The sequence below is a fragment of the Melanotaenia boesemani genome, chromosome 5 (assembly GCF_017639745.1).
Source record: "Melanotaenia boesemani isolate fMelBoe1 chromosome 5, fMelBoe1.pri, whole genome shotgun sequence".
NCBI lineage: Eukaryota > Metazoa > Chordata > Actinopteri > Atheriniformes > Melanotaeniidae > Melanotaenia > Melanotaenia boesemani.
In genome coordinates, this window is record NC_055686.1 from 25,658,735 (window position 1) to 25,684,764 (window position 26,030).

A 26,030-nucleotide genomic window follows, 5' to 3' on the forward strand; every position below is an offset into this window, starting at 1 on the left:
AACATTTGGAACATCATGAATAAATAAATTTATTTTAACTTGAAAGTGAACTTTTTCTTTTTTAGAATTCTGCCTTTGTGGCGTGTTTTCAGGGATTGCAGCTGCTTTTCAGGAAAACCGAACTCCGCTTAGCTCCTCCGTAATTCGGACCATGAACTCAGACAATTATGTCTATTAATCTGCTTTAATTTGGTGTAACACTGCTGTACCACTTTAAAAATTAGAAAATAGAATCTGTCTATGTTGCCAGTGACCTAAATAATCTATGTTTCTCTTTAAAAACATAAGCTTTTAAAGACGTTAATGTGCAAAGACATAATAAATGTACAGATAAATTGTGCACTGTGGCTACTCCATGTCGCGTGATCCCTTGTCCTAAGGTGCACAGACAAACAGGGAGGGTTACTATGTTTATAGTTACTTTCTTTCTTTATCTTGTCAATAAAAGCAAACATTTTTCTTTCGCATGAGAAATGTTTTAACCTGGATTTAAAAGTGTCTCTTGTAAGAAATCTCCTTTTGTTTTTGGTTTTGTGTTATTGGTTTTTCTTTTGTTGTTAAGCTGCCACTTTGGGCTTTACCTGTTTTCACTTTAACTTGGTTTTTGCTTTTTAGTTTAATGAGTTACACTTTTATGGTCGGAGTTATTGTGAAACAAATACTGTTGAGGTGCCTTTCTTTCCCTTTGGTGCCTTTAATACAGACACCCTACCTTGTTTTGAATATTTTATATTATTATTGTAGATAAATTAATTGCACTGTGAGTATCTGTCTCCGGCCTTGTTTTGCTACTACCCTTCTTGCCCCTAGATCACCGAGGGGTCGTTACAGTCTACATAATCTCCACTTGCAGTTTATTTAATGAAACTGAAATTCATCCATGTCTGTTCTTTCCTCCATTTTCATCCTTTGACCTCTGTAATATGATCATGTCAGAGTCAGCCTTACATTTCCAACAAACATACCAGAAGCTGAAGTCCGGGAGGTTCTGCGTTCACTTGTCTTTAACTAAAGTGATTGAGAAATCTGTATTTACAAACTTTACTTTTGTCAAGATCTAAATCACTAAATTTATTGTAACATGTTAAAAAAAACTGTCACCTTAAAATGATGTAGATTTATCTGCTTTATTTGATAACTGTTTAAGTTTATTTTGCTCAAATGAAAGGACTGTTGCATTCCTTCAATAAGTATAATAGAACAGAATATTTTCTGATTGTGTTGCTGGTCATTGTGAAAAGAAAGAATAAAAGAAAAAAAAAAACTTTAGGATTTACACCCCCTTTTCGGTGCCCCAGCTTCCTAATGTTCTTTGCACATTGTAATGTCCTGTGACCTGCTTTGACACGTTATTTTCCCTACTCTGGGATCAAAATATATATATTTTTGTTGTCTGATTTTGCAGCAGTCTCGTGAAACATTTCGTGATGTTTAATGCATCTGAGCTATAATCATTTAGGTATGCCAGTGTGACAGAGGCACAGATACGTACAAGATAAGATCAAACCTGGAGACTTCTTACAGACTCTATGCCCAGCTTTCATAGGGGGGATACTTAGCTTCTGTCAGCAGTGAAATTAATACACAGCCCCATATATATATATATATATATATATATATATATATATATATATATATATATATATATATATATATATATATATATATAAAACCATGACACATCAGGAGAAATTTGGGGTTCAGGGTCTTGCTCAGGGACACCTTGACATGAGCTCGACAGGCAGAGGATCTAATCTGCAACCTTCAGGCCACAAGGTGACCACGCTACCCACTGAGCCACGCCGCCCCTATTGTTCCTGTTGAGGGCAGGAACTGACTGGGAATGATGGTGGATTGACTGGCGTACATAAAATTATATGGATATGGATAGCATCCTCTGCATAGGCTCCTTACTAAAAGCGTACGTGCACCCAAAAGCCCAAAATGTATTCAGATTTATAAAACCAGCCGTACGCACAAATAAAAACAATTTCCCCTTTATAAATCACACCCTTCTTAAATGTTTGCATGAGGGAAATTGGCTTATATCCCGACCCCTGCACACCCACATTCCCACATTCTACCATAAATGGTTAATGCAGAATACCTTATGTATTTAAACAGACCATCTCAGCTGTGGCATTTTAAGCTTAATCGTGACAACAGAGAAGACAAGAAAATGTAATTTTATCAAGACTGAAGTTGAGGTGCTTGTTGGTGAGGTGGAAGCTTATTAAAACACTTTATTTATGGTCAAAGTAGTGGAATCACAAATAAACGAAAGGTTGCAGGGATGGCCTTCCTGAGCACAAGTGTGCCCCGGGCATATGGTGCACCTCGAAGTGGCCGGGTTCTAATGGACGCCATCCTGCAAACACAAAGAGACACAAACAGCGTGGTGAAGAAAGACATACCTGTTCTCTGCTGCATTTCACTAGTTTTTATTTAGAAGTCAAATCAGGTTCTTTTAAGCTGGAATCATTAATATTGTCTTTCCCCACAGTGGAACTTTATTTCTTGCATTTTATCTATTTGATTTTAGTGTCTTCTTTCTGTTTTTATTTTATTAATTGCAGTTCTTTTAATCTTTTTTTTATGAACTTGCATTGCTTTCTGCACCCTACTGTAATGTTTTATGTAAAGAACCTTGAATTGTCTTGTGCATGAAATATACTATACAAATAAATTAGCCTTGTCTTGGAACAATGCATCCAATTCTACAGCAAAGGAAATCGGTGATGAACTGGTCTTAGTCTTTACTGATTGGATGATCATGGTTCAATTTCAGTGGCAGGTCAAAAAGGGGACTGGGATAATTATAACAAAAAAAACACTGATTTTTACGTGCGTTGTACTTGCACAAATCGCTGTCTTTACCACGTGTTAAAGTACGACAAAATGGCACTTTTTGCATGCTTTCATTGAACGCCACAAAAGGCTGTGTGGCCACCAAGAACGTCGTACTTTTGGGCGTTTACAGAAGCTTTAAAAAACGGCATATTATGTGTTTCATGTGGCTAAAATGGAGCTTTTAATGCTGCTTTTCAAACCACAAAATGGTGTATTTTATGCCGTTTTATTACAAACACACCAATAGAGTGGCAATTTATGGCCCTTTTGGCTTGCCATTTGTGTGCACAAGTGATGCACACATACCCATGCACACTCGCAGCACAAAAATGCGTGTACACGTACACATTCACACCTATCTATGATCATGTTAACATTTAGGTGAACATCCAATGCAGCTTTTCCCAGACTTTGTGATCTGCTTAAAATAAGTCCCTCTAGGAAATTATGATTCAAACTCAGACAGCCCTCTCAAATTTAACATATTTTAGCAATTTTGTCCAGTAACTTTGACGCAACCAAAACCAAAACGCAGCAGTCTTCCATGTTACCCAACATACATCTTTACTTTCTGTTTTTGACTGTGGTAGCAGAAGGGCTGGAAATGTGTAGGAGAATACTCTGACAATCTGGCAGTGAGCAGCAGAGAGACTTCTGCTTATGTAGGGAGCAACACAGGTGGAGAGCATTAGTAATCAGGGTAAAGCAATCAGAGCCAGAGGAAAGATGCCGCCCCCTTCAGAGGCGGCTGGGAAATCCCATCCCCAGCCCAAAACCGTGACAACAATAATATCCTCTTAGTGGATGGTAATATTAGTTCAGCCAGAAAAGACTCAGGAGCACGACGTATTTCACAATTTATTGATGTCAACAAATGGATAAAATAAAAAAAAAAAAAAAAAAAACAAAAAAAAAAACAAATGGATAAAATCTTTCTTGTAAGCTCTGTCTGAGGTCCTGGCTGAAGAGCAGTAATTAGCAGATTCTGCCTTGATGTGAAAGCAGGGGTTGTAGCCCTCCCCCAGTAGATAGAAGTTCAATTTAATCCATAAAGAGCTAAAAACAATAAAGTTGTCACACAATGGCTCTGCAGACTTCTGGACGTTCTTGTATTTTTGCTGAATTAAATGCAAATAGTGCAAATAATGCAAAACTTATTAGCTCATTAAGTCTTCATCGCCATTAAAATGTGTTCAAGAGAAAAGTTCTTACATGTGGTAAGCTGCAAAAGCAGACACCGTCTGATAATAAATAACTTCTCTTAACTATGACCAATGGATGAAATCAAAGGTTTTGTATCATCGTTAATATTATTTGTGAGATTCCCAAAAAAGTCACACACTCCACTATTGTACTATGTAAACTAATGAGTGCAGATTTTTACCCTTTTTTAAAATGATAAATTGTGCTTTTAGAAATATGTTCGCTGATAACAAATTGTATTATATTAAACACCATTTACTCATAACATATAATTTACTACTGCTGTCTTGCAAGATTTTTTTAGTGATGAAGGAAAAGTTCTTTCCCTTAGATTTATAACAAGAGATGATTAGGGAGGGTCTCTGCACATTTTGTAGAAGCCGTTTTGATACCTTCAGGATTGTTAGGTGTGACTCTACCACCTCCTTGCTGGAATCAGTCTTATTGAAACAAGATGCCACCGAGAACTCCATCCATTCAGGATAGCAGGGCACTCTGTATAGAACTGTTTGAGAATTGGTCTTCGTGTTTTTCTGTACCAACTGTACATCTCTCTTCATGATCATGGGTTCAGTGTGACTGAGATACTGGCTGTTTCACATCCTTAGGCCTCCCCAGTAACCTACACCAAAATAGCTTGGGACTCCAGAGCCAAAAACAGCTCCCAAGTTTTTTGTCACCTCTCTTTAAGTATGATTAAATGTCTTTGTTAAACCAACAATCTGTGGAATGACACACATTCTACTTTACTTAACTTTGCTAATACACCAGAGCACCTTATGTAAATTAATTTGATAACTAATGTATTTTTGTGTCAATTACACAGCACCTCTGTAGGCACTGGAAAGAGTAAAGAATATGAAAGTGATGAAGAGGTCAACGTATGATGTTTGTCAGCCATGTAAACCTTTGAGAGCCCCTACAAAGACCAAGCATCACCCCCAGCCTACAGCTGTCACTCAAGACAGACCTGCAGGGTTCCTAAAAAATCGGTTTAAATTAAAAATAAATATTTTGAGTTTTTGCATTTCCATGTAATATATATTTACAAGGTTGTGTGTTACTCTTGTGACTTTGTGTAAGTCAAAATACACTTGTTTATTAAATCTGTGCTCTGCTGAGCAAAAGAAGTTGATGTTTAAAATATGCACATTTCACTGTATTTTGTGAAGCTGAAAAACCCACCTACAGTGCTTCATAAAATGCCTCATTACCCAAGCCTGCTAATCTCTATAAACCTGTCATACCCCACATTATATTCATGTAACTATTGTTACATTCATTCATTTAATTTCAGACTGATTGTCATTCATCTTACAATATACATGTCACACTGTACAGCCCTGTCACATGAATAAAAATGTGTACACAAGTTACTTTTTGAGGACATTGTAATAGTGTTGTTGTCTTCGTTATGGACACAAGGCTAACTGTATTACAAAGCTTAGATTAGCTGCTGATACCTGCAAGTGTGTTACTGTGATAGAGTGGGACACTCTGAAGTGGATGTTTATGTTGCTGGGTTGGTAATTCCCTTTCGACAGAGCTCCGGTCAGAGAGAAGGGCACAGAGACGACAGCTCCTTCAACTTCTTTATTGTAGTTGGGTAACAGGATGTCTGTGTTTATTTGTGGGTGGATGAGTGCAGTAAACGTGTGTGTTAGGCGTGTGTGTGTGTGTGGTCTGTGAAAGAAACAAAGTACAAATAATATTAATATTACTGTACATTTGTACAAACTTGCATAGCAAATAATAAATACTATACATATTCTGACTGGTAATATTGTAATTTAGCCCCAATATCTCAGCTGAACCATGAATTAACCATAATCCAGTCAAAGGATCAATAACACAAGTTGGCGGGGTTAGACCAATTTAGCGGTCTCTGGCTCCATCTAGTGGGCGCAACCCGCAATTGCACTGCAGGCTCTCAACACGTGGAGGACGCATGAACCGCGGCAGCAAATTACACTACATTGCTTCGTAGGGAGTGGATTGCATACAATGCGGCTAGAAACACAAACTAAATAAACGACAAATTAAGTAGACATTTCGCTGATACAATGCTTACACACATTCTGGACAATATTAGTATAATAATGTTAAACCTTACTTCTTATTCATGTACACACACAGCGGGTGACCATGTTGTAGCTTGCGGTGTCAGTCAGTAAGGATACACACCGGAAAAGGAAGTAACGCCAGTAACATGCAAGCTTCACAATAATATAGCTAGAAACATAATAGACTTTCCGACAGTTATATACCTGACTTGCTTCCAATACAGGATTCCATATGAACCCCGAATGATATGTGAACTTATGTTTAGATGATATAAACGCAGAGAAACTAATGACGTCTTTACTTCCTGAGTTGGAAGCTATATTATATGGAGATACGTGGACTCTTCACTTTTTAATGTTGCAGTGGCCCCTGAAAGATGGTTTCATCAAGCATGATATCACAGTCAAAATTTATTTAATCCATACAAGTAGCAATGGCACAAGCAAATAACAACATTCTGTTTTCTAATTTTTTCAAAAGCTAATCTTGGTAGACTCTAAAAATGACCTTCAGCTCCTCATGTGACAGCTTTCGCTCCACTTCTCCAACGGTGCCTTTAACAACATCAGATGTTAACTTTAATAACATAAGTCACCACCTCCACACATCGCTATGCAAAGAAATGCAACATATTTATGAGCAACTGGCCCCCTGGAGTGCTGAAATGATGCCTGGAGTAAACACGTTCATGTGCTGAGGTCTGAAAAGAAGAATGAAGTGTGAGCACCTTGACAGAAAGTGTTGCTACTAGACTTGTTGATAAAGTTGCTGATATTGTTATAGGAGACATGCAGGTTGCAGTAAATTATTTCTTTGTGTATGTTGTAAATTCTTAAATTGTTGGTGACATTATATAAAAATGGTATGACCTCTTAAATTCAATTTCTGTTTTGAAATGGCAAACCTAAGCAAACCTATAAGAACCTCACGTTATATTTAAAGCAGACTGAGTTAGAATGTACTGTATGTTGTTAAATAAGTGACGTAATCTTACCAGTGCAGTGTGTTGATTTGCATCCATGTAAACGAAAGGAAAAGAGGGACAGCATGGCTCCTCTGCTATTTTCATCATCTTCTCAATATTTAAAGAAATGCAAAAGATGTAACTTTCAGCAATTACAGGCTGACATAACCTCAGCAGTGGCATGCTAGTACGTTTGAACAAATAATATTTTCAGCAAAAAACACTCGTAATGCATCTCACCCTTTTCTGCAGTAAAGGTGATGTAAAGTAAAAGTAAAAGTATTGTTAACAACTCAATTTTGACAATTAATATTGGCAATAAATAGAAAATCTGCACAGTAAGAAATCTGGAAAATTAACAGCAGCAGGTGGGCGGAGACTTTACTTGCTTTTGTTTTTCCTGTGCACCTGTGCATACAGCATACCGACATCTAAAACAAAAGCCACATGTCACATTTAAGTTTTTAACTCATCATATAATCTCATCGAGGGTGTTCTTCACACACAATAAAACCTGATGAAACTTGACTAGTTGAACCTTTTTAAATGGTAATGCTTCAGTCTGAGTTTTAAAATAAACATATGGCATCTAAACCATTTACACTGAGATCATCTGAAGTACAACAAAACTAAAAATGTCTGATCTTTGGTGAGAAGAGTTAAACTGCAGGAAAAAGAAAACAAAGCAACATTCTGAACAAGTGAAACTTCACATGTTGAACTTAATTAGAACAAATGATTAAAAAGTCAGAGGTGGGAGTGTGATATGTGTCATGTGACTGTCATAGAACAAATACAGTAAAATAATTCATTGGAAATAATTCAATTCAATTCAAACACATCAAAACAATGAATGAGCTTAAAATAAGTTAAATACAATCACAGCTAAAAACAAATAGAAGAACTCTGTCACTTTAGGCCATTACTGTTAAGTAGATGAACAGCAGGAGGGACAAACGACACTTTAGGTCTCTTTGTCCTCCCAAAAGAGGCCCGAAGGTAATAAAATAAACTCATTCTGGAGAGGGTGGTTCGGGCAGTTTAATATAGAACAAGCTTTCCTCACCATGTTTTTGTTAAAAATGGCCAAAAGGCCCTCCTGCTGGGATCCAGAAACTTTGCCAGCAGCTTTCACTAAACGACCCAAACGGGTTTTATTTGCCAAACTAAGGCTCCCGAACCAAGCAATGATACAAAAAGATAAAACCCATTCAATTACACTTTTATAAAAAAGAGACAACATTTTAGTGCAAACTTTAAAAGACCTCATCATTCTTATAAAGAATAACCTCTTATAAAACATTTTTGAGGTGATGTCAATGTGAGACTCAGAACATAATTTATTGTCAAGAACCCAAATATTTATAACTGTCTACCTCCTCGATGGCAGCTGCTTTAAAGGTCCCATATTATGCAAAATTCACTTTTTAATGGTTTTGGAACAGTCATACTGGTCCCCCCGCATGTGTAGGAGACCCGTAAGTGTGAAACTCTTTCAGGCGCTCTCTCTCCCCCCTGCTCCACCTCTAGGGAAGTAAGCGCTGAAATGAGCTTGTTTGAAAGCGTGTACGTTATGACGTCATAAGGGACAATAACCACTCCCCACAGAGCGATGGACCCATCTACCGGCTCTCAAAGCCTGCCCTCTAAAAATCACCTAGCGCCCAGTGTTTTTCCCTCTTCGGCAACCCTCGTTAGCGGACATGGCTAAGCGACAGAAGCACTGTTCTGTTTGTGGCTGCATAAATGAACACGAAAACGTTTTTTTACTTCCATCCACTGAACCCACGAGGACTGAGTGGATTAATTTTATTTTTGGAGGAAACGTACCCGGAAAACTTCCAAAGGTTTTGCATGTCTGTGGCCAGCATTTCAAAGAGGACTGTTTCCACAACATGGGTGCATGGAAAGCAGGCTTCGCCAACCGTTTGAAGCTGAAGCCAGGTTCAATACCAACTGTCCGTGACACAGCTGGAGAGGTAAGAGCTGGCAGTTATTTTATCGTTTCGGCCTTATTAGTCTGATAGCTTGAAAATATATTAACCTTTCAATCACCTCATGACGGGCGATGCGATGGGCGGAGCCAACAGCTGAGCTGCTCCACCAGGGTTCCGCCCAACATAAACGGCACATTTCTGAAGCTGCTAAAAAGAGGGAGGTGAAGAGAAGCCGCTGCACTCAAACTGAGGGTCGATTTGTCCATACCATGGCGGAAATATTTCATTTAGATATTAATGAATGGTCTCAGATTGGGAATAAAGTGTATAATATGGGACCTTTAATAAAAGTAGACGGGGGGTTTGACGGAGACTTTCTAAAATCAATAACCATATCTTTGGTTTTGGACACATTTATATGGAGGAAGGAGTTTTCACACCAGCTCACAAAATCATCCACAACCTGCCCGTGTGCTGTCTCACCACCATCAAGAAGGCTAACGACGGCGTGTCCTCAGCTAATTTTACGATATAATTTTAGAATATAATAAATAAAATAAAGTTATTAAAGCTGCAACACTTTAAAATCTTCAGTGATCTGAACTCATCATGTATCTTAATCTTTTAAATAAAAGAACAAATTATTCATTTTTGGTTTTCATTATTATATTTTGCAAATATGAAACACAACAACACACACGTAAAAAGTTCATAAAAACAATTTACATTTTTCTGCTAAACAAAGTTTGAAGTTATCATAAAAATTAATCATAAAAAAAATATATTAAAACATTTAAACTCCATCCAGGTTTAAAAAAAAATGTATGGAATCGTATATTTTCATATAATTTGTCAAAAATACATATTTTAAAAAATTAAGCTACAATGCAGATATAACAAAGTATATTTTACTTTTATCATTTGCTCCATTTACACATTAAAATGTAACTAAGTGCCTAAATGATAAACAATGAGCAGCTTGAGCTTTGAGCTTAAATAAAGAGGATAAATAAAATGTTCATCATAAAAACAGAAGCTACTCAACATGTCTGATATTTGGATAACAGAGTTACAAACAGCAGTTTCATACAATGATTCTCTTTGCTGCTTCGCTTCTCTTCACAGACTAAGAACCACAGAAGAAGAACAAATGAGGTTATCTAAGACGTCTGCATGTTACTGAGTTTTCTTCAGTCTTGTGTTTTCCTGAATAAAGCAGCACAGCATGCAGCCTACATGGCAGCATTGTTATCCAGAGCTGCTCCTAATCCGACCTCAGAATAAACTGCTGCATCACCTGCTGCAGGACTCCACTTTCCTGTGAACGGAGATTATCTGAGTCACATATTTGCCTGTAAAATCATCTTTAAGACTTAAAGTGGACTTAATATAATTTCTTTATATAAAAGGAATAATAATCTATAAAATGTTTTATTGTCCTTCATCAGTTACCTGCAGACTGTTAGTTAATACATGCAACATGTCAAATGAGGAGGATTTTTAAGAGGTACAATTTTAGGATTATTTGATGAATTACATGCTGTGAATGACCCAAAATAAACTTCTGGGAAAATAAGAAATGCAGGTAAATGCAAAGAGTTTACGTACTTTTGTTTTTTCTCTTGCCTTTTCCTTTATTCTCATGGTTGATTTCAGCGTACACTGGAGTGGACTCTAAAACCAGATACATGTTAGCAGACATGCAACAATAATGCTAAACCTTCATTATTATTATTATTGTTTAATGTAAATGACTGACAGTATTTACAGAGAAACTGTGTAGATGATGAAGCGCAAAACAACAGTAGCAGAAAAAGAAAACAGAAAAACTTAGAACAAGAAAAAAAAAGGAAAAAAGTTTCTAATGTTGACGTTACATGGAGCAGCGTTACTGTGTTATAGGTGTGTATACACATGTGTAATAAGAAAGTAGAAGAAATAATATTGATTGACTGACTGTACCTGCAGTTCCTGTCTTCACTTCAGCGTAAACACAACTCTCCTCTGGTTCATGATGCCTCCCTGTTAACACACTCACATTCATCCACTAAAACACACGAAGCTCAAAACCTTCAGAGCTGTTTTTCCTCCTTTAAACAGTGTGTGTGTTGGTGTAACTCACTCTTTTTCCCAAAATGTTTCAGTTCAATAAGAGAGTATGTGCCATCTCTGGATTCATCTGCATCTGAAACATTTCATAATTCCACATCAGTCACTTGTTACAAGTTTTCTGAAATCACATCATTTTTACATTTTATTTCCTTTCAGTGGATTTGATCGACTCATAGAGACAAACATCATCTACTGGAAATAAAAGAGAAAAAAGAGAAGATAATGGTTATTCCATGATTGGAACAAACATGAAATATTCTATAAAAATATTGTTTTCTGAACTTTTTCATTTTTATTTATTTGTTTATTCTTATTCTGATCAGATCATCGATTTTAAAGGTTAATAAAAAGTTAGTAAAATAAAAAGTGTAAGTCCTGACCGTGGAGAGGAGAGCTGTACTGGTTAGTTTCATTCTGGTTGACTCCAGGATGTGAACTGGAGCTCTGACTGCTGCTCTGTGACTGGATCCACCTAAAACATCATAAATACACAATGTTTAACACAGAAAAGTTAAATAATGAGGATTTATGTTGGAGACGGGGTTAAATGAAAGAATGATGTACAGACCTGATGCAGCATAAATCTGTGAAAAAGACATTAGTTGTTAAAGGACTTTGTAGGTCATTTTGTTCTACTGCTGGTTTGTTGTATAACATCAGAATAACTCTGAATATTTGGTTTATTAAAGAGTAAAAAAGGTCTCACCCTTGGACCGTTTGCAGAGACACAACAAGAGCAGGAAAGTCAATAATATGATTCCAATAACTGATCCAACCAACAACAGCACAGTAAATGAAGAGCTTTCAGGTCTGGACACAGCTGGAAACACAACAGAAAGTAATAATGTTATTTATATGAAGGGTTTAGAACATAATTCTCTCAGTGTTTCCAGAAAAATAAATGTGATTTCAAGCTTGAACACAATGAAAAAAAATCCAGATCTACAATAAAAACTCATCAACAAACTTTTTGTTTCTCCTGCTTTGAGCAGAAAAATGATTTACAAAGTAAAATGTTTCATAATTTAATCCTGCTCACCTGTAACTGACATCCAGCTCTGTTGTGACGTCTTTCCTGCATGTTGACACTTGTAGAAACCTTCATCTGACTGTGACACTGCAGAGATGTTCAGCTCCTCTCTGCCATCAGGTTGGAGAAGTTTGTCATTGTGATAGAAAGAAACACTGGAAAGTGTGTTTTGTTCTCTCAGTCTGCAGCTCAGACTGACAGAAGCTCCCTCAGTCACAGGATGGACGGGGCTCACCAGGATGACGCCATCATCATCATCTGTAAAGAAAAGTCAGTGGATATTAAGTTCAGTCAAATCAAATCTTATTTAAAAAGCACTTTTTATACACACACACACACACACACACACACACACACACACACACACACACACACACACACACACACACACACACACACACACACACACACACACACACTCATGCCCAAAGTATTGTAAATCCTGACAGCAGCAGGCAGGAATGAGCTCCTTTATAGTTCCTTCAGACAGAGAGGTTGGAGGAATCTGCTGCTGAAGCTGCTGTTCAACCTGTCCAGTGAGTCATGGAGGGGGGAGGACACATTCAGAGACTTTTCTCTGAAAACTGTTACTGTGGAAGTTTTTGCTGTGATGTTGATGTGATGTTTAGTTCAGTCAGAGATTAGAAGTCAGAGTGTGACTTGTTAGATCTAGACTGGATGGAAACATCATTCTTGTCAATATATTGTTGATAAAACTTGATAAAAATCTAAAATCTACTTTGAGCTCAGTTTTCTGTAAACAGATCAGTTCTGTTCCACTACAAATGATCCCAATGAACAAGTTTTACATAGTTCCAGATATGACTTCTTTTGTGGCATTTAGTCATTCTTTAACTAAAACACGTGATAATGACCATCTTAAGGAACATTTTGATGTCACAAATATTGAGAAATTCATCAGGAAGAAGAAATATTTATTGTTCTATAGTTTTGTGAAGAGATGAAGTGAATGAAGTAAAACCTACAGTCAAGAGTTTGATGCTGCTTTGTGGTGATGGAAGAGAGAGTAGTTTATTTAAAGAATGGATTTATATTTAATCCGCTGAACACAGAAGGAATTAATCTAGCAATAATAAACACAAAATCATAGGATGCAATCACGAGACAAACACTGAAAATCCATTTCTATATGGAAATGACATTAATGATAAGTGATACTTAAAAATGAAAACAAAGCATCATAACATACTCTGTACAGTGATGTTGACTGTGTTGCTGAACTCTCCTGATCCAGACTCACACCAGTAAACTCCACTGTGGTACCAGTTCATGTTCATGTTACATGAGGATCCAGTCATTCTCCCCCAGGAGGAGCAGCGTGACAGATGATGTGTTTCTGTAAACCTCATCACTCTCCACTCAGCAGAGTTTCCTCCACAGTTCAGTGAAACAGAGTCAGATGTGAAGTGTTGAACTCTGTCAGGATTCACTGTGAGAGACGCTGCTGGATGAACATCTGAAAAACAAACATGTAATGAGATTTCTATAAAACACATTAAAATATAAAAATGCCTCATTGCAAATATTCCTTTGGTTTATATTTTATTTAGTTCTGAAGATCAGAGCTCACATGTCAACAAGATTATCAAACTGGGATTTTATGAACATTTTTAATATGTTTTAAATGATAAGCTGTGTACATCTAAACACTTTGGTTTTAAAGATAGTTTCAGTCACAGAGAAAAATATTAGAATGAAAGTGAGCTCTGCAATATTATTACAATGACAATAAAGTGTTGAATCTGAAAACATAGCTGATCCTCACTGAGAGGACAGAAACACACTGACCTGCAGACCAGAGAAACTTTACTTCACTGTAATCAGTGTGATACTCTGGGTCTCCTCTTCCAGCTCTACACACATATCCTGCTGTGTGTGTTTGTCCATGAATGATGTAGGAATCATGTTCAGTCCCAGCAGTGCTACCAGGCAGCAGATCATAACTGTAGCTGTTGTTTAACAGATCAGGAACAGCTTTATACCAGTAGAACCTCCATCCTGCAGACGGAGGTTTAATCTCACATCTCAGAGTTACTGAGGATCCAGGACTCAGCCATGATGGAGACACAGAGAGGACAGGCCGGGGTTTATCTGCTGGAGAGAGAATTTATCTGAAATATTCATTTCAATATTTAGTTCAGTGGAATTAGAGAAAATGTGCAGCATTCAGATGGATGTCTCTTCGTGAAATGAAATCATTTCTGTTTGTTGTTAAGTTTTCAATAACTAACTAAAGACACATTTCATTGTGCTCATGAGATCCAACTCTGTCCTAAAGAAACACTATTAGGTATCAGGTCAGATATACAGGGATTTGATTTAACTAAATATAATAATAATAAGCAGATAAATGAAGTATCATCTGTTTCTGTACATTACTACTACACACCCATGTTACGTGTTAGAGATTTAACTGTATCAGTCAATAAAATATCTTTTTATTAATGAGGTATTACAGCTGAGATAGATTCAGTATTTTTCCTGTTTCCATGTAACTTTGTAGTACTTAATAAATTACAGATGTACTATTAAATTTTCTGTCTCAATATAAATGATTCTTTGAAACAATAAGAATTAATTTCAGCCACCAAGACAGCAAAAATATTCTTACTTGATGTTTTTACCCTTATTTAGATAAAACTGATGAAAATTCTAACATGATGAAAGACGTCCAACTTACCTGATACAGTTACTGAGACGACATCACTCCACTGTGTTAAATAAAAGTCGTCTCTTCTTCCCCGGCAGCTGTAGTCTCCACTGTCAGTAACTCTGCTGATCCTGTGTTCTCTGGATGATGGAGGTCTATTTAACCTGGTTGGTCTCCATTCATACGTCCACTGAGTTCCTCCACCTTCCTGGATCTCACATCTGGCAGTGATTGTCTCACCTCTGTATATCAGAGTCCAGCTGGGCTGCAGGACCACTGTGGGCTTCATGGAAACTGTTCATACAAACATGCAGTTAGAAAACTTACACACACAGAAAATATTCCCTTTAGGTTTGGAAAGTAAATCAAATAATTGTTTGCTTAAAAAATATCCAGAAATTAGCTGATGATAAGTAAACAATAGTAATGTGAATAAATTCATTTAAATTTAAAGCCTTTATTGTCCTTACACATAGATTTCTTGTCACTCCAAATACATAAAACACACAAAGGTAATGACACAACATGCATAGAATATATTATACATTAAAATCAGTTAAAAAAAATAGTAAAATAGGTATAGAAATAAAAACTGCATGAAGGTGACTGCTGCTTCATTGAGTGATACGTTCTAATAAAGAGCAGGGGGTCATGAGTTGGTCATTTCTTGTTCAGTAGGCTGATGGTAAATGGATAAAAACCTCCGTGTTCTGGCAGCTCTGTAGCGTCTACCAGAGGGCAGCAGTTAAAAGTGGTGGTGGCCAGGGTGAGACGGGTCCTTCATGATGTTCAAAGCTCTGCTGAGCTAGCGTGATGTAACAAGGTTATCCAGGGGGGCAGGGGACAGCCAAGGATCTTTTCTGCTGACTTGATGACTTTCAGTAGCACCTTTTTGTCTGCAGCTGTACAGCCTGCGTACCACACTGAGATGCAACATGTCAGGATGCTCTCAGTCGTTGTCCTGTAGAACGCCACCTGCAGCTTCCGCTCCACGCTGTTCCTTTTCAGCAGCCGGACAAAACAGAGCCTTTGTTTGCTCTTTTGGTGATGGCAGAGGTGTTTAGTGACCAGGAGAGGTCCTCACATATATGGACTCCAGTGAGTTTGAAGGACTGCACTCTTTCCACAACCACACCATTAATGTGGTGAGACAGAGGTGGAGCGTAATTTAATTTATAATTAAACTTTAATTAAATTAATTATTCATTTGTATTAAATAAGAGACCCAAACTATTTTATACAACTACTTGAGATGTGTTGACTACATATAAACTCAGAGCCATGTTGTCATGGAAACAACTAGTGTTTGTTTTCTTTTTCCAGAGGCAGTAATTTCTAAAATCCAAACTAAAGATGAGGATGAATCATCAGTAAAGCTGTCGTCATAATCATGGTTTCATTTGTGAATTTTATTGTTTTTGGTACCAAATGTGTCTTTTCTACATATTTTTCAACTAGTTGAATTTTTTAAAGAGTTTTTATTGTTTAATTTTTAAACAAAGAGCAAAACTCACGAGGTTCCGCGATGGTGACGTCATGGCTGTCTTCTGTGTAGAAAACTGGTTCTCCTCTTCCTCCTCTGCAGCGGTACAGATCTCTCTGTGAGACTCTGATGACTCCACCTGGTTCATTGTTATTTCTGAGCTGAGCTGCAGGATAGACTGACCCATCTCTGAACCAGTTAAACTTCCAGTCAGCAGAGTGGTCCACAGAGCAGGTCAGTGTTACACTGCCCCCTGCTGGTAGGATTGAACTGTCTGCTGCCAGACTGGCTCTGGGTTTACTGGCTGGTGAGTTTAGAGCAAAAAACAACATATGTATTAAAATGTGACTCATTTCACAAACAAATTTGCTAAATTCATCACAATTTATACATTTATCAAGTCATCTTTTGGTTAAATTGACAGTCCTCCCAATCATAGACTACAGTGATGTTGTTTATAGAGCTGCCTCTAAACACTCCTCTATTAACTGGACACCATTTATAACGCTGCCATTTGCTTTATTACCAGATCTTCCTTTAACACACCACCACAGCTTGTGTTCCCTGGTCAGTTAGCCCTCTCTTCACTCTCTTAGATAAACACATTGGTATCTGTTGATTTTAAAACCCTAATTAGAAAAACACAGTTGCATCTTCACTCATTACTCAGATTCATAACATCAGACGTCCTCTTGGCTCAAGTTGCCTCATGAAGCTGCTCATCCACAAAGTCTGCACTACCTTCAGTCATTCATCTTTTCACTTTTCTGCTGCAGATGACTGGAATCACTTGCAGCAGAAACTAAAGCTCAGGACTTTTATACCACTGTCATCTTTTAAAAACTTGCTAATGGAAGCGGTCCAGGATTGTTACACTTACTTTTATCTGTAGCTAGTTGGACCATTTTTATGTCTTCCTACAATCTGTTTTAAATTGCTGTGATCTGCCTCTGGGATCAGTCCTGAGAAAGCATGGCATGTTATCACTTTTTGCTGACGATAGTTAGATCTATGTGCCACTCAAAAAGAAAAATGTTTCCTCCCTTGCACCTCTTCTGACATGTCTTGAAGACATCAAAGCCTGGTTGGCCCTAAACTTTTTATATCTTAATGAGGAAAAAACTAAATGATGGTGTTTGGTTGCAGTGGCTTTTTTGAAGCCCTTTATGTTAATTTGGGGTCTTTGGCAGTTTTTTTTTAAAGCCAGCACTTTCAAACTTCGGTGTTTAGATGGACAGGGATTTTTAATTGGATCGGCAAATCAGCTCTATACTGAAGTCCAGTTTTTTCCACTTCAGGCAGCTAGCTAAGGTCAAGCCTTTTCTTGCACAACAGCACTTTGAAACAGTAATTAATGCCTTCATTACATCTCGGCTGGATTACTGTAATGCTCTCGCTTTTGGGGTTAACCAGTCCTCCCTCGCACGTCTCCAGCTGGTGAAAATGCAGCTGCACGCCTTCTAGCTGGAGTACGTAAGAGGGAGCACATAACCCCATCCTGGCCTCCCTCCACTGGCTGCCAGTGCACTACACAGTTCATTTTAAGATTCTTTTATTTGTTTTTAAATCTTTAAATGGTCTGGCTCCTCTTTACCTCTCTGAGCTACTCCACCTCAACGCTCCTTCTCTGTGCCTGAAGTCAGCTGACCTGCTGCTCCTGGACGTACCGAGGTCCAAACGGAAGCTCAGAGGGGACCAAGGTCCAAAACTATGGAGTGAGCTCCCCCTCCACATTAGACAAGCTTCCTCACTCTCTATTTTTAACAGGCTTCTTAAAACCTGCTTTTTTTGGCTTTCAGCCCAGTATGAGACTCTGTTCCTGCTTTATTGTGCTGTGGTTTGTTTTATTTATTAGTTTTATTTGTTATCAGTCTGTTTATTCTTTTAAAATTGTTTATTGTTTTTAAACTGTTTTAAAAACAAGGAACAATTATTTCATTATTTTATTTATCCCCTGTTGATTGTTGTATTTTCTGTGTTGCTTGTCCATTTATGTACAGCACGTTGTTTCAACTGTGGTTGTTTTAAAGGGCTTTGTAAATAAAGTTGAGTTAGAATAGAATAGAATAGAAATACTTTATTAATTCCTTCGGAGAGCCCTCAAGGAAATTTGGGTACCAGCAGCAATACAACACCAACAGTAAAGCAGGACAAGCACAAGACACAGGTACAAAGCAAAATAGAGGCAAATAGAATACAATAAATATAACAATAATAACAATAAGATAAGTTAAATAAAACAATATAAACAAGCATTGCACACAGTAGAGGTGGTACAGATTCCCAGTTCACTATTGCACGGATAAGTTATTGCAACTGTTTGTATGGGTTATTGTGCATGTGTTGTATCAGGCGGACTGCACACCTCCCTCTCCCCCCTCCTTCTCCCCCTCCTGCCTAATGCAGAGTTGTACAGTTTGATGGCTCGGGGGACAAAGGAGTCTCTGAGATGGTTGGTCCTACTCTTGGGGAGGAGCAGCCTGTTACTGGTCAGGCTTCTCTGTGCACTGATGACAGTGTGCAGAGAGTGACTGGCATCATTCACAATAGCCAGTAGTTTTTTTAGTGTTCTCCTCTCTGCCACTGTCACCAGGGAGTCCAGCTTCATGCCAACCACAGAGCCTGCCCGCCTGATGAGTTTTTCCAGCCTGTTAGCACACCTTTTTGTCATGTTACCCCCCCAGCAGACAACAGCATAAAAAAGCGTACTAGCCACCACAGACTGATAGAACATCCACAGGAGTTTCCTGCAGATGTTAAAAGATCCCAGTCTTCGCAGGAAGTACAGACGGCTTTGGCCCTTCTTGTACAGGTGATTTGTACAGCATGTCCAGTCCAGCTTGTTATCCAGCCACAACCCGAGGTACCTGTAGTTGTCTACAATCTCCAACTTGTCATCCCTGATGGTCACTGGACGTGGTTGTGGGCTGGACTTCCTGAAGTCAATAACCAGCTCCTTAGTCTTTGAGGTGTTAAGCTGGAGATGGTTCATCTGACTCCAGGTGACAAAGTCACTGACCAGATTCCTGTACTCATCCTCTCCATCATCCCTGATACACCCCACGATGGCTGTGTCATCTGCAACCTTTTGGATGTGACACAGCTCTGAGTTGTAACAGAAGTCTGAGGTGTAGAGTGTGAAGAGGAGGGGGGCCAGCACCGTCCCCTGGGGTGCTCCCGTGCTGCTAATAACAGTGTCAGATGTGATGTCCTTTAGCCTGATGTACTGCGGTCTCTCTGTGAGGTAGTTACCAATCCAGGACACCAAGCAGGGATCCACCTGCATTTCCCTCAGTTTGTCCAGAAGCATCAGGGGCTGGATTGTGTTGAAGGCACTTGAAAAATCCAAGAAGAGGATCCTCACTGTGCCCCTCCCCTTATCCAGATGAACTTGGACACGGTGTAAGAGGTAGAGAATAGCATCCTCCACACCCACACCTGCGTGATAGGCAAACTGTAGGGGGTCCTGGGCCTGTTGCACTTGGGGCTTGAGGAGATTGAGGATGAGCCGCTCCATCGTCTTCATCAGCTGGGATGTAAGTGCCACCGGTCTGTAATCGTTCAGCTCACCAGGACGATTTTTCTTTGGAACTGGAACAATACAGGATGTTTTTCACAGGGTAGGCACTTTCCCCAGCTGTAGACTGTGGTTGAAGACATGCTGGAGTGGTTCTTCCAATTCAGCAGCGCAAGTCCTAAGCAGACGAGGAGGCATTCCATCAGGGCCTGCTGCTTTCCATGGGTGGAGCTTCCTCAGTTCTCCCCTCACCTGCTCTGCTGTTATGTGTGGAGGGTGTTGAGATGGGGGGAGGAGTAAAGGTTGGCAGGGGGGCTGCACAGTGGATGAAGTCAGGGAGGTTGTGTACTGCAGTGGGGGAGGGGGGACCGTGGGCTGGTCAAAGCGGTTAAAGAAGATGTTCAGCCTGTTTGCTTCTTCCACTGTCCCCCCCGCTGTTATGGCCTTTGATCTGAAGCCTGTGATGTTGTTGACACCATCCCAGACCTCCTTCATATGGCTCTCACTCAGTTTATCCTCCACCTTCTTTCTGTAGGTGTCCCTCACCACCTTCAGGCATTGTTTCACCTCCCGCTGTGCTAACTGCATTGCCTCCCTGTCATGGTTCATGAAAGCCACCTTCTTCCTGTTGAGGGCAGCTTTGACATCTTGTGTTATCCAAGGTTTGTTATTTGGATAACAACGGACAGTCTTATTGGGGGAGACTACGTCCAGCGAGAAGTTGATGTAGTCCGTCAGACAGTGAGTCTGCTCCTCTATGTCCTCACCATGTTGTCTCAGCAGTACATCCCAATCAGCGATGTCAAAGCAGTCTCTCAGAGCATCCCCTAACTCAGGTGACCACTTCTTGATCGAGCGTGTGGTTTTAGACATCCTTTTGACCAGGGGGGTGTACTGTGGCTGTAGGTGAACCAGGTTGTGGTCAGACTTTCCAAGTGGGTGGAGGGGGGTGGCTCTGTAGGCATCCTTCACATTGGAGTACAGCAGGTCTATTGTTCTGTTGTTCCTTGTGGGACAGTCTACAGCCTGGTAGAAGGAGGCCAAGGTTGAGTCCAGGGAAGAATGATTAAAATCCCCAGATATGACCATAAACGTCTCGGGGTGCTTTGTCTGCAGCCTTGCTGTTACTGTGTGTATCTTCTCACAGGCAGCTGATGCTTCCGCGCTCGGCGGGATGTAAACACAGAGCACGATCACGTGACTAAGCTCCCTCGGCAAGTAATATGGCCACAGACTAATGGCTAACAGTTCCAAGTCATGGCAACGCAGTTCCTTTTTCACTGAGACATGTCCTGGGCAACACCAACGTTTGTTCACGTATATGATGAGCCCCCCACCTCTGCTCTTACCACCGGCGTTCATGTTTCTGCCAGCTCTCACAGCAGTGAAACCCGGTAGATCCACGTTACCATCCTGTATCGCATCAGTGAGCCATGTCTCTGTGAAGATGTATAAGCTACACGCGCTATAATTCCGTTGATTGTTCAGTGCCAACAGCTCGTCCATCTTGTTAGGTAGTGAGCTGACGTTCCCGATTAGTACAGAGGGGATCGCTGGCTTAAAACGTCGTCGAGCAGCCTTTAGCTTAGATCCTGACTTGGAGCCTCTGTACTTCCTCCTCAGCTCTGTCGGAACGTTGTGCTGCATTCCGACGTTAGTTTTCCATGAAAAAAGTTCCTCTCTTGAATAAACAAGACGACGTGCAAGTGCCATGCTAAAGTTAAAAAATATTCAATAGAATCAAAAAATAGGATATATATATAATAAGGAATAAAACGATAATAAAGAAAGAAAGAAGCACTCGAGTGCATAAGAGACACTGGTAAGGCAGCCGTTTCCTGCAGCGCCATTTAAAAAAAAAAAGTTGAGTTGAATTAAGTGGATAATGTGCTGTTAGATGTGTATTGATGTCTTTTGTTGTCTGTTTTTGTTTTTATTTTCCATGTGCTGCCTCTTGCCAGGTTGTCATTGTAAATGAAAATTTGTTCTAAACTGACTCATCTGGTTGAATAAAGGTTTATATTTAGCTAGTAGCACCGCATAGAAATGACAAACCCCACATGAGACATTAAGCTCTGTTATGACAAAACTACACATTTATAAAGATGTCTAAATGTAGTTATAAAATCTTGGACATAAAAACAAACTCTTTACAACATTTAAAAAGCAGATTCACATTTAAGTAAAAATAATAAAACAGCTTCCTAATCGGTTCCAGCTTTGTCAAATAAATCCTGCAATTTTTACCTAAAACAGGTTTTAATATATAAAAACTTGTTGTGGACCAACTATTTTACTGGAGGACTTTTACGGGAGCCTTGCTGGTGAAACAGGAGCATTTTTGTTGCAGCATCATCTGCTACTGGAGCACAGCATGGCTTCATAGATAAACTGTGTTTGCGACTACTCTGAAACAAGTGTTAGCTGAATCTAGAGTTATGATTGTAGCCTGGAAAGGTTTACATCGTTCAGATCTCAAGACTCTCAGCTTTCCAGTGGCGTATAACATGTGAAGCTACTTGGAAGATAGACTGAGTAAAATACATATTTATTGTCATGTCCCGTCCACGGGACGTCTGGTACCAGCGGGTTAAAAAGTGAAGACGTAAACTTTGTATCTACAATCGTGTCCAAGTCAGCTGCAGCCACTAAAGTTCATATTTATCTGAGGTGGCCGTCAGTAGCTTTGTTGGTGTCGGCTCATTGGGTTTTCATAGAACTTCATTTATGTTTTGTCTTTGTGTGATTTTAGTCTGGAAAAAGTTTCCTTTCTTTCATCACTTGAGACACTTTTGTCTCATTTACTGCTGTTTGTTTGATGTGTTGGAAATATATTTGATACCATTTAATCTGATAATTTACCGTTAACTCATGGCATTTAGTGGAACAAAGAAAATGTAAAAATAACTGATTTAAAATGGAGAATTTTGCGTGTGTGTTAAGTTATTAGACAGTTCTTGTGATTTTACTTCTATTGAGGAGGTGCTGATATGATTTATGCTAATTAATATTGCAGCATGAAGCTGTGCTGAAGAAGAAGGTTACATATTCACCTGATGATTCATTATTTCAGGAACCAGAGAGATTGTCTACAAAGAAGATTTACTGCTGTTTGGACAGAAGTGCTGGCAGCTCATACGAATTGTAGTGATTATGTAATGCCAAGAAAACATGCTAAATTTAACTGATTGTGTGTTTAAATCTGTTAGATGTACCATAAAATTTGATTATAACAGGACAGTAAAGTAATTTATTATTATTCTACCTGACACCATGTAAGAGATATAACAAAAATGTTTGAGGACACAAACTCCAGATTATATTAAATAAGAGGAAAACAACCATATTGTTGTTGGAAGTGTTTCCTTCTTGTTTGGATGAATCAGATGAAAACAGAGTTAAAATGGATGAAAGACGTCCAACTTACCTGATACAGTTACTGAGACGACATCACTCCACTGTGTTAAATAAAACTCGTCTCTTCTTCCCCGGCAGCTGTAGTCTCCACTGTCAGTAACTCTGCTGATCCAGTGTTCTCTGGATGATGGCGGTCTATTTAACCTGGTTGTTCTCCATTCATATGTCCACTGAGTTCCTCCACCTTCCTGGATCTCACATCTGGCAGTGATTGTCTCACCTCTGTATATCAGAGTCCAGCTGGGCTGCAGGGTGACGGTGACTCTGTTAGAAACTGTTGACACCAAAACCACCATTTAGGATACAAATAAAAGAGGTTCAACTAAAAAAAACACAACTTTTTCGAGCTTTAATTTTTATAGTAATTATGTGAATGTTTGTTGTTCTGCTCTGACGGAAACTGAAGAAAACTCATCAGTTTATCTTGAACAGTCTGACTCCAATCCATCAGATAAAATCCTGATTACCTCCTCTAGCTGAGGCTTCTGTCTGGTTTCTTAGTTCCCCTGCAGACTCATTTCATCTTCTAAGCTTTATTAACATTAATAGCTTTAGTATATGCACCTTTAAATCTTAATGAAACAAAAACCAGTTTATCAATCTGGACTTGGTGTAACTTTCTTTACTTTCTGAATTCATTTCCATCATTTATCTACTGATTGTGGATGTAACGTCATTTACTTCAGTTTGAAATAAAAATGTTCTCTTTATGTAGATAAGAATGAGGTTAGGCCTTAAATTACTTCTATATTAGTTTTACACTTTTAGAAATAATGTTTTCACAATGAATCTTCTGTCCTCAGAAAATCCATGTTGTTGTATTTAAAAAGAAAAATTTCTAAACTCACCAGTTTGCTGAACAAAGACTGTGTTACTGAAAGATGTATAGAAGTATCTTCTAATCCTTCTAAATCCTCTGCAGGTGTATTTGCCTCCTTCTGAGATCTTAAAAACTCCTCCTGGTTTTTCAGATAGTTTGACGTGATTATTTCTGTACAGTTCATAAGTGAATCTTGCAGGAACCTTCAGAGAACAGGTCAGAGTCACACTGCCCCCTTCTGGTATGATTGAACTGTCTGCTGTCAGAGTGACTTTGGCTTCATCTTCTGGAAGTTAATAAAAAACAAGGAAATGATCATCACTATGATGATGTAAGTTATCTATTAAAACATCATCAGATCAGAAATATACTGAACACCAATGAAAACTTTGTAGTTACACGTTAGACACTCTGATCCAACCAGAATCATTAAAACACCAAATGAGAGGAAAGTTTTTTGGAGGAATTCTGTCCATAATTTCAGAAAAATCCACAAACTTATAAACTACATGTCATGAAGCACTGATGCTGTTTATGAGGCTCTTTGTTTCATCTGTAGCAAACCTGGATGTGAAGCATTTCTAGTTCTGAATGTGTAATTTCTAACTTTGGCAGATCTTGTAGGAGACACTTAAACAACTTTTCAGCAGACAGAACAACAAGTCGCTGTTATTACTGATATTATTAACAGTCTATAATGCAAATACATAATAATAAACAATAAAATAAATAAATAAATTATAATAATAAATACCAGATAACTAACAGACTCTGGGGGAAAATCTCATGGTTCAGGGTCAGAGTAGCATCTCATTCCTTTATAAAATCCACCCCATCAATGTACAGAAAAGAGAAATATTTCATTTTACATCCTTGTGTCTGAGAATGTGATCATGTCTACTATCAGTAAATAGACAGTATCTACATGTAATCCTGAAGATTTCAACTGAATAAACACAAAAAGAAACACAAGTTGTTCTGGAGGCTCATGGTGTCCCAACATCTTAATAACATAATACTGGTTTAACTTTCTATTCACTTATATATGAATAGAATATGAACATGAAAAGAAACTAATGCGATTATGAATATGAACTCAGTTTAAATAAAAACAGAAAAATAATTTCTCACCTTCAGCATTAGCATCAATGGACGTACGGAGCACTGCAATAAAGATGAAAACCTCAATAGATTTACTAAACTGATGATAAACTGAGACATTTTAGAAAAGAAAAAGCACAGATCAACAAGAGAAAAAAGAGGAGCATTAAAACCAAAAACATTTCTACAACTTAAACAATACACATGCTGTTTACACACTTCTTCAGTCTAACCTGGACCAAGACACCTGCTGCTTAAACAATCTGATTAGCAAGAAAAACACAGCTCTGTTCTTCTCAGGCTCTCAGAGAAACACATTAAACCAATGATACACAGTCATTCTCACTATATAGAAATATTTTCTATCATCTGCAGACAGAAAGTCAGTGATGTACTTACAGAATAACCCCAGCACACAGAGAAAAGAGTGATCCATCATCACATCCAGTCCTGCTGCACAGCCAGTCAGAAAGTCTTCTAATGTGCATCAACAATAATGATGAAGGAGACGTTACATCTGACATGCATGTGAGACTAATGTCTTTCTAACGTCTCTTCTTAAACAAAAACCACCTCTGTTTCCTTCCCTTTTATCACAGAGCTCAGACAGCATTGGTAGTTTAGACCGCAGCAGTTGGTTGTCATGGTTACATTTCCTGTCCACGGCAGAAACATTTTAGCTGTTTTCATGTACAAAGTTCTGTGCAAGGCCTTAATTAATATAATCCCTAAAGAAATATTGCAATATCATAAACCTCCGTCTTTGTTATGTTGTCGACTTTTATTCCTTCTGTTCTGTCTCTGTTACATTCAGTAAATCTGTGTTTGTGTTTCTCTTGACTTCACTGAAGCTACATGGCT

The 26,030-nt window shown here is 38.6% G+C and overlaps 1 protein-coding gene across 1 annotated transcript in view; it reads right to left on the reverse strand.

Moving 5' to 3' along the window:
• Positions 1-25,677, reverse strand: part of LOC121639980 (titin-like) — a 618,411-nt gene extending 592,734 nt beyond the window's left edge. Inside the window, exons 1-6 of the mRNA XM_041985600.1 lie at positions 25,569-25,677; positions 25,200-25,232; positions 24,097-24,354; positions 23,259-23,522; positions 16,346-16,618; positions 14,862-15,125 (exon numbers count right to left, since the gene is read on the reverse strand). Coding sequence (XP_041841534.1) covers positions 14,862-15,125; positions 16,346-16,618; positions 23,259-23,522; positions 24,097-24,354; positions 25,200-25,232; positions 25,569-25,608 — 1,132 coding nt within the window. The 5' untranslated portion in view covers positions 25,609-25,677. The remainder of the gene's footprint in view (positions 1-14,861; positions 15,126-16,345; positions 16,619-23,258; positions 23,523-24,096; positions 24,355-25,199; positions 25,233-25,568) is intronic.
• Between the last annotated feature and the right edge of the window lie 353 nt (positions 25,678-26,030).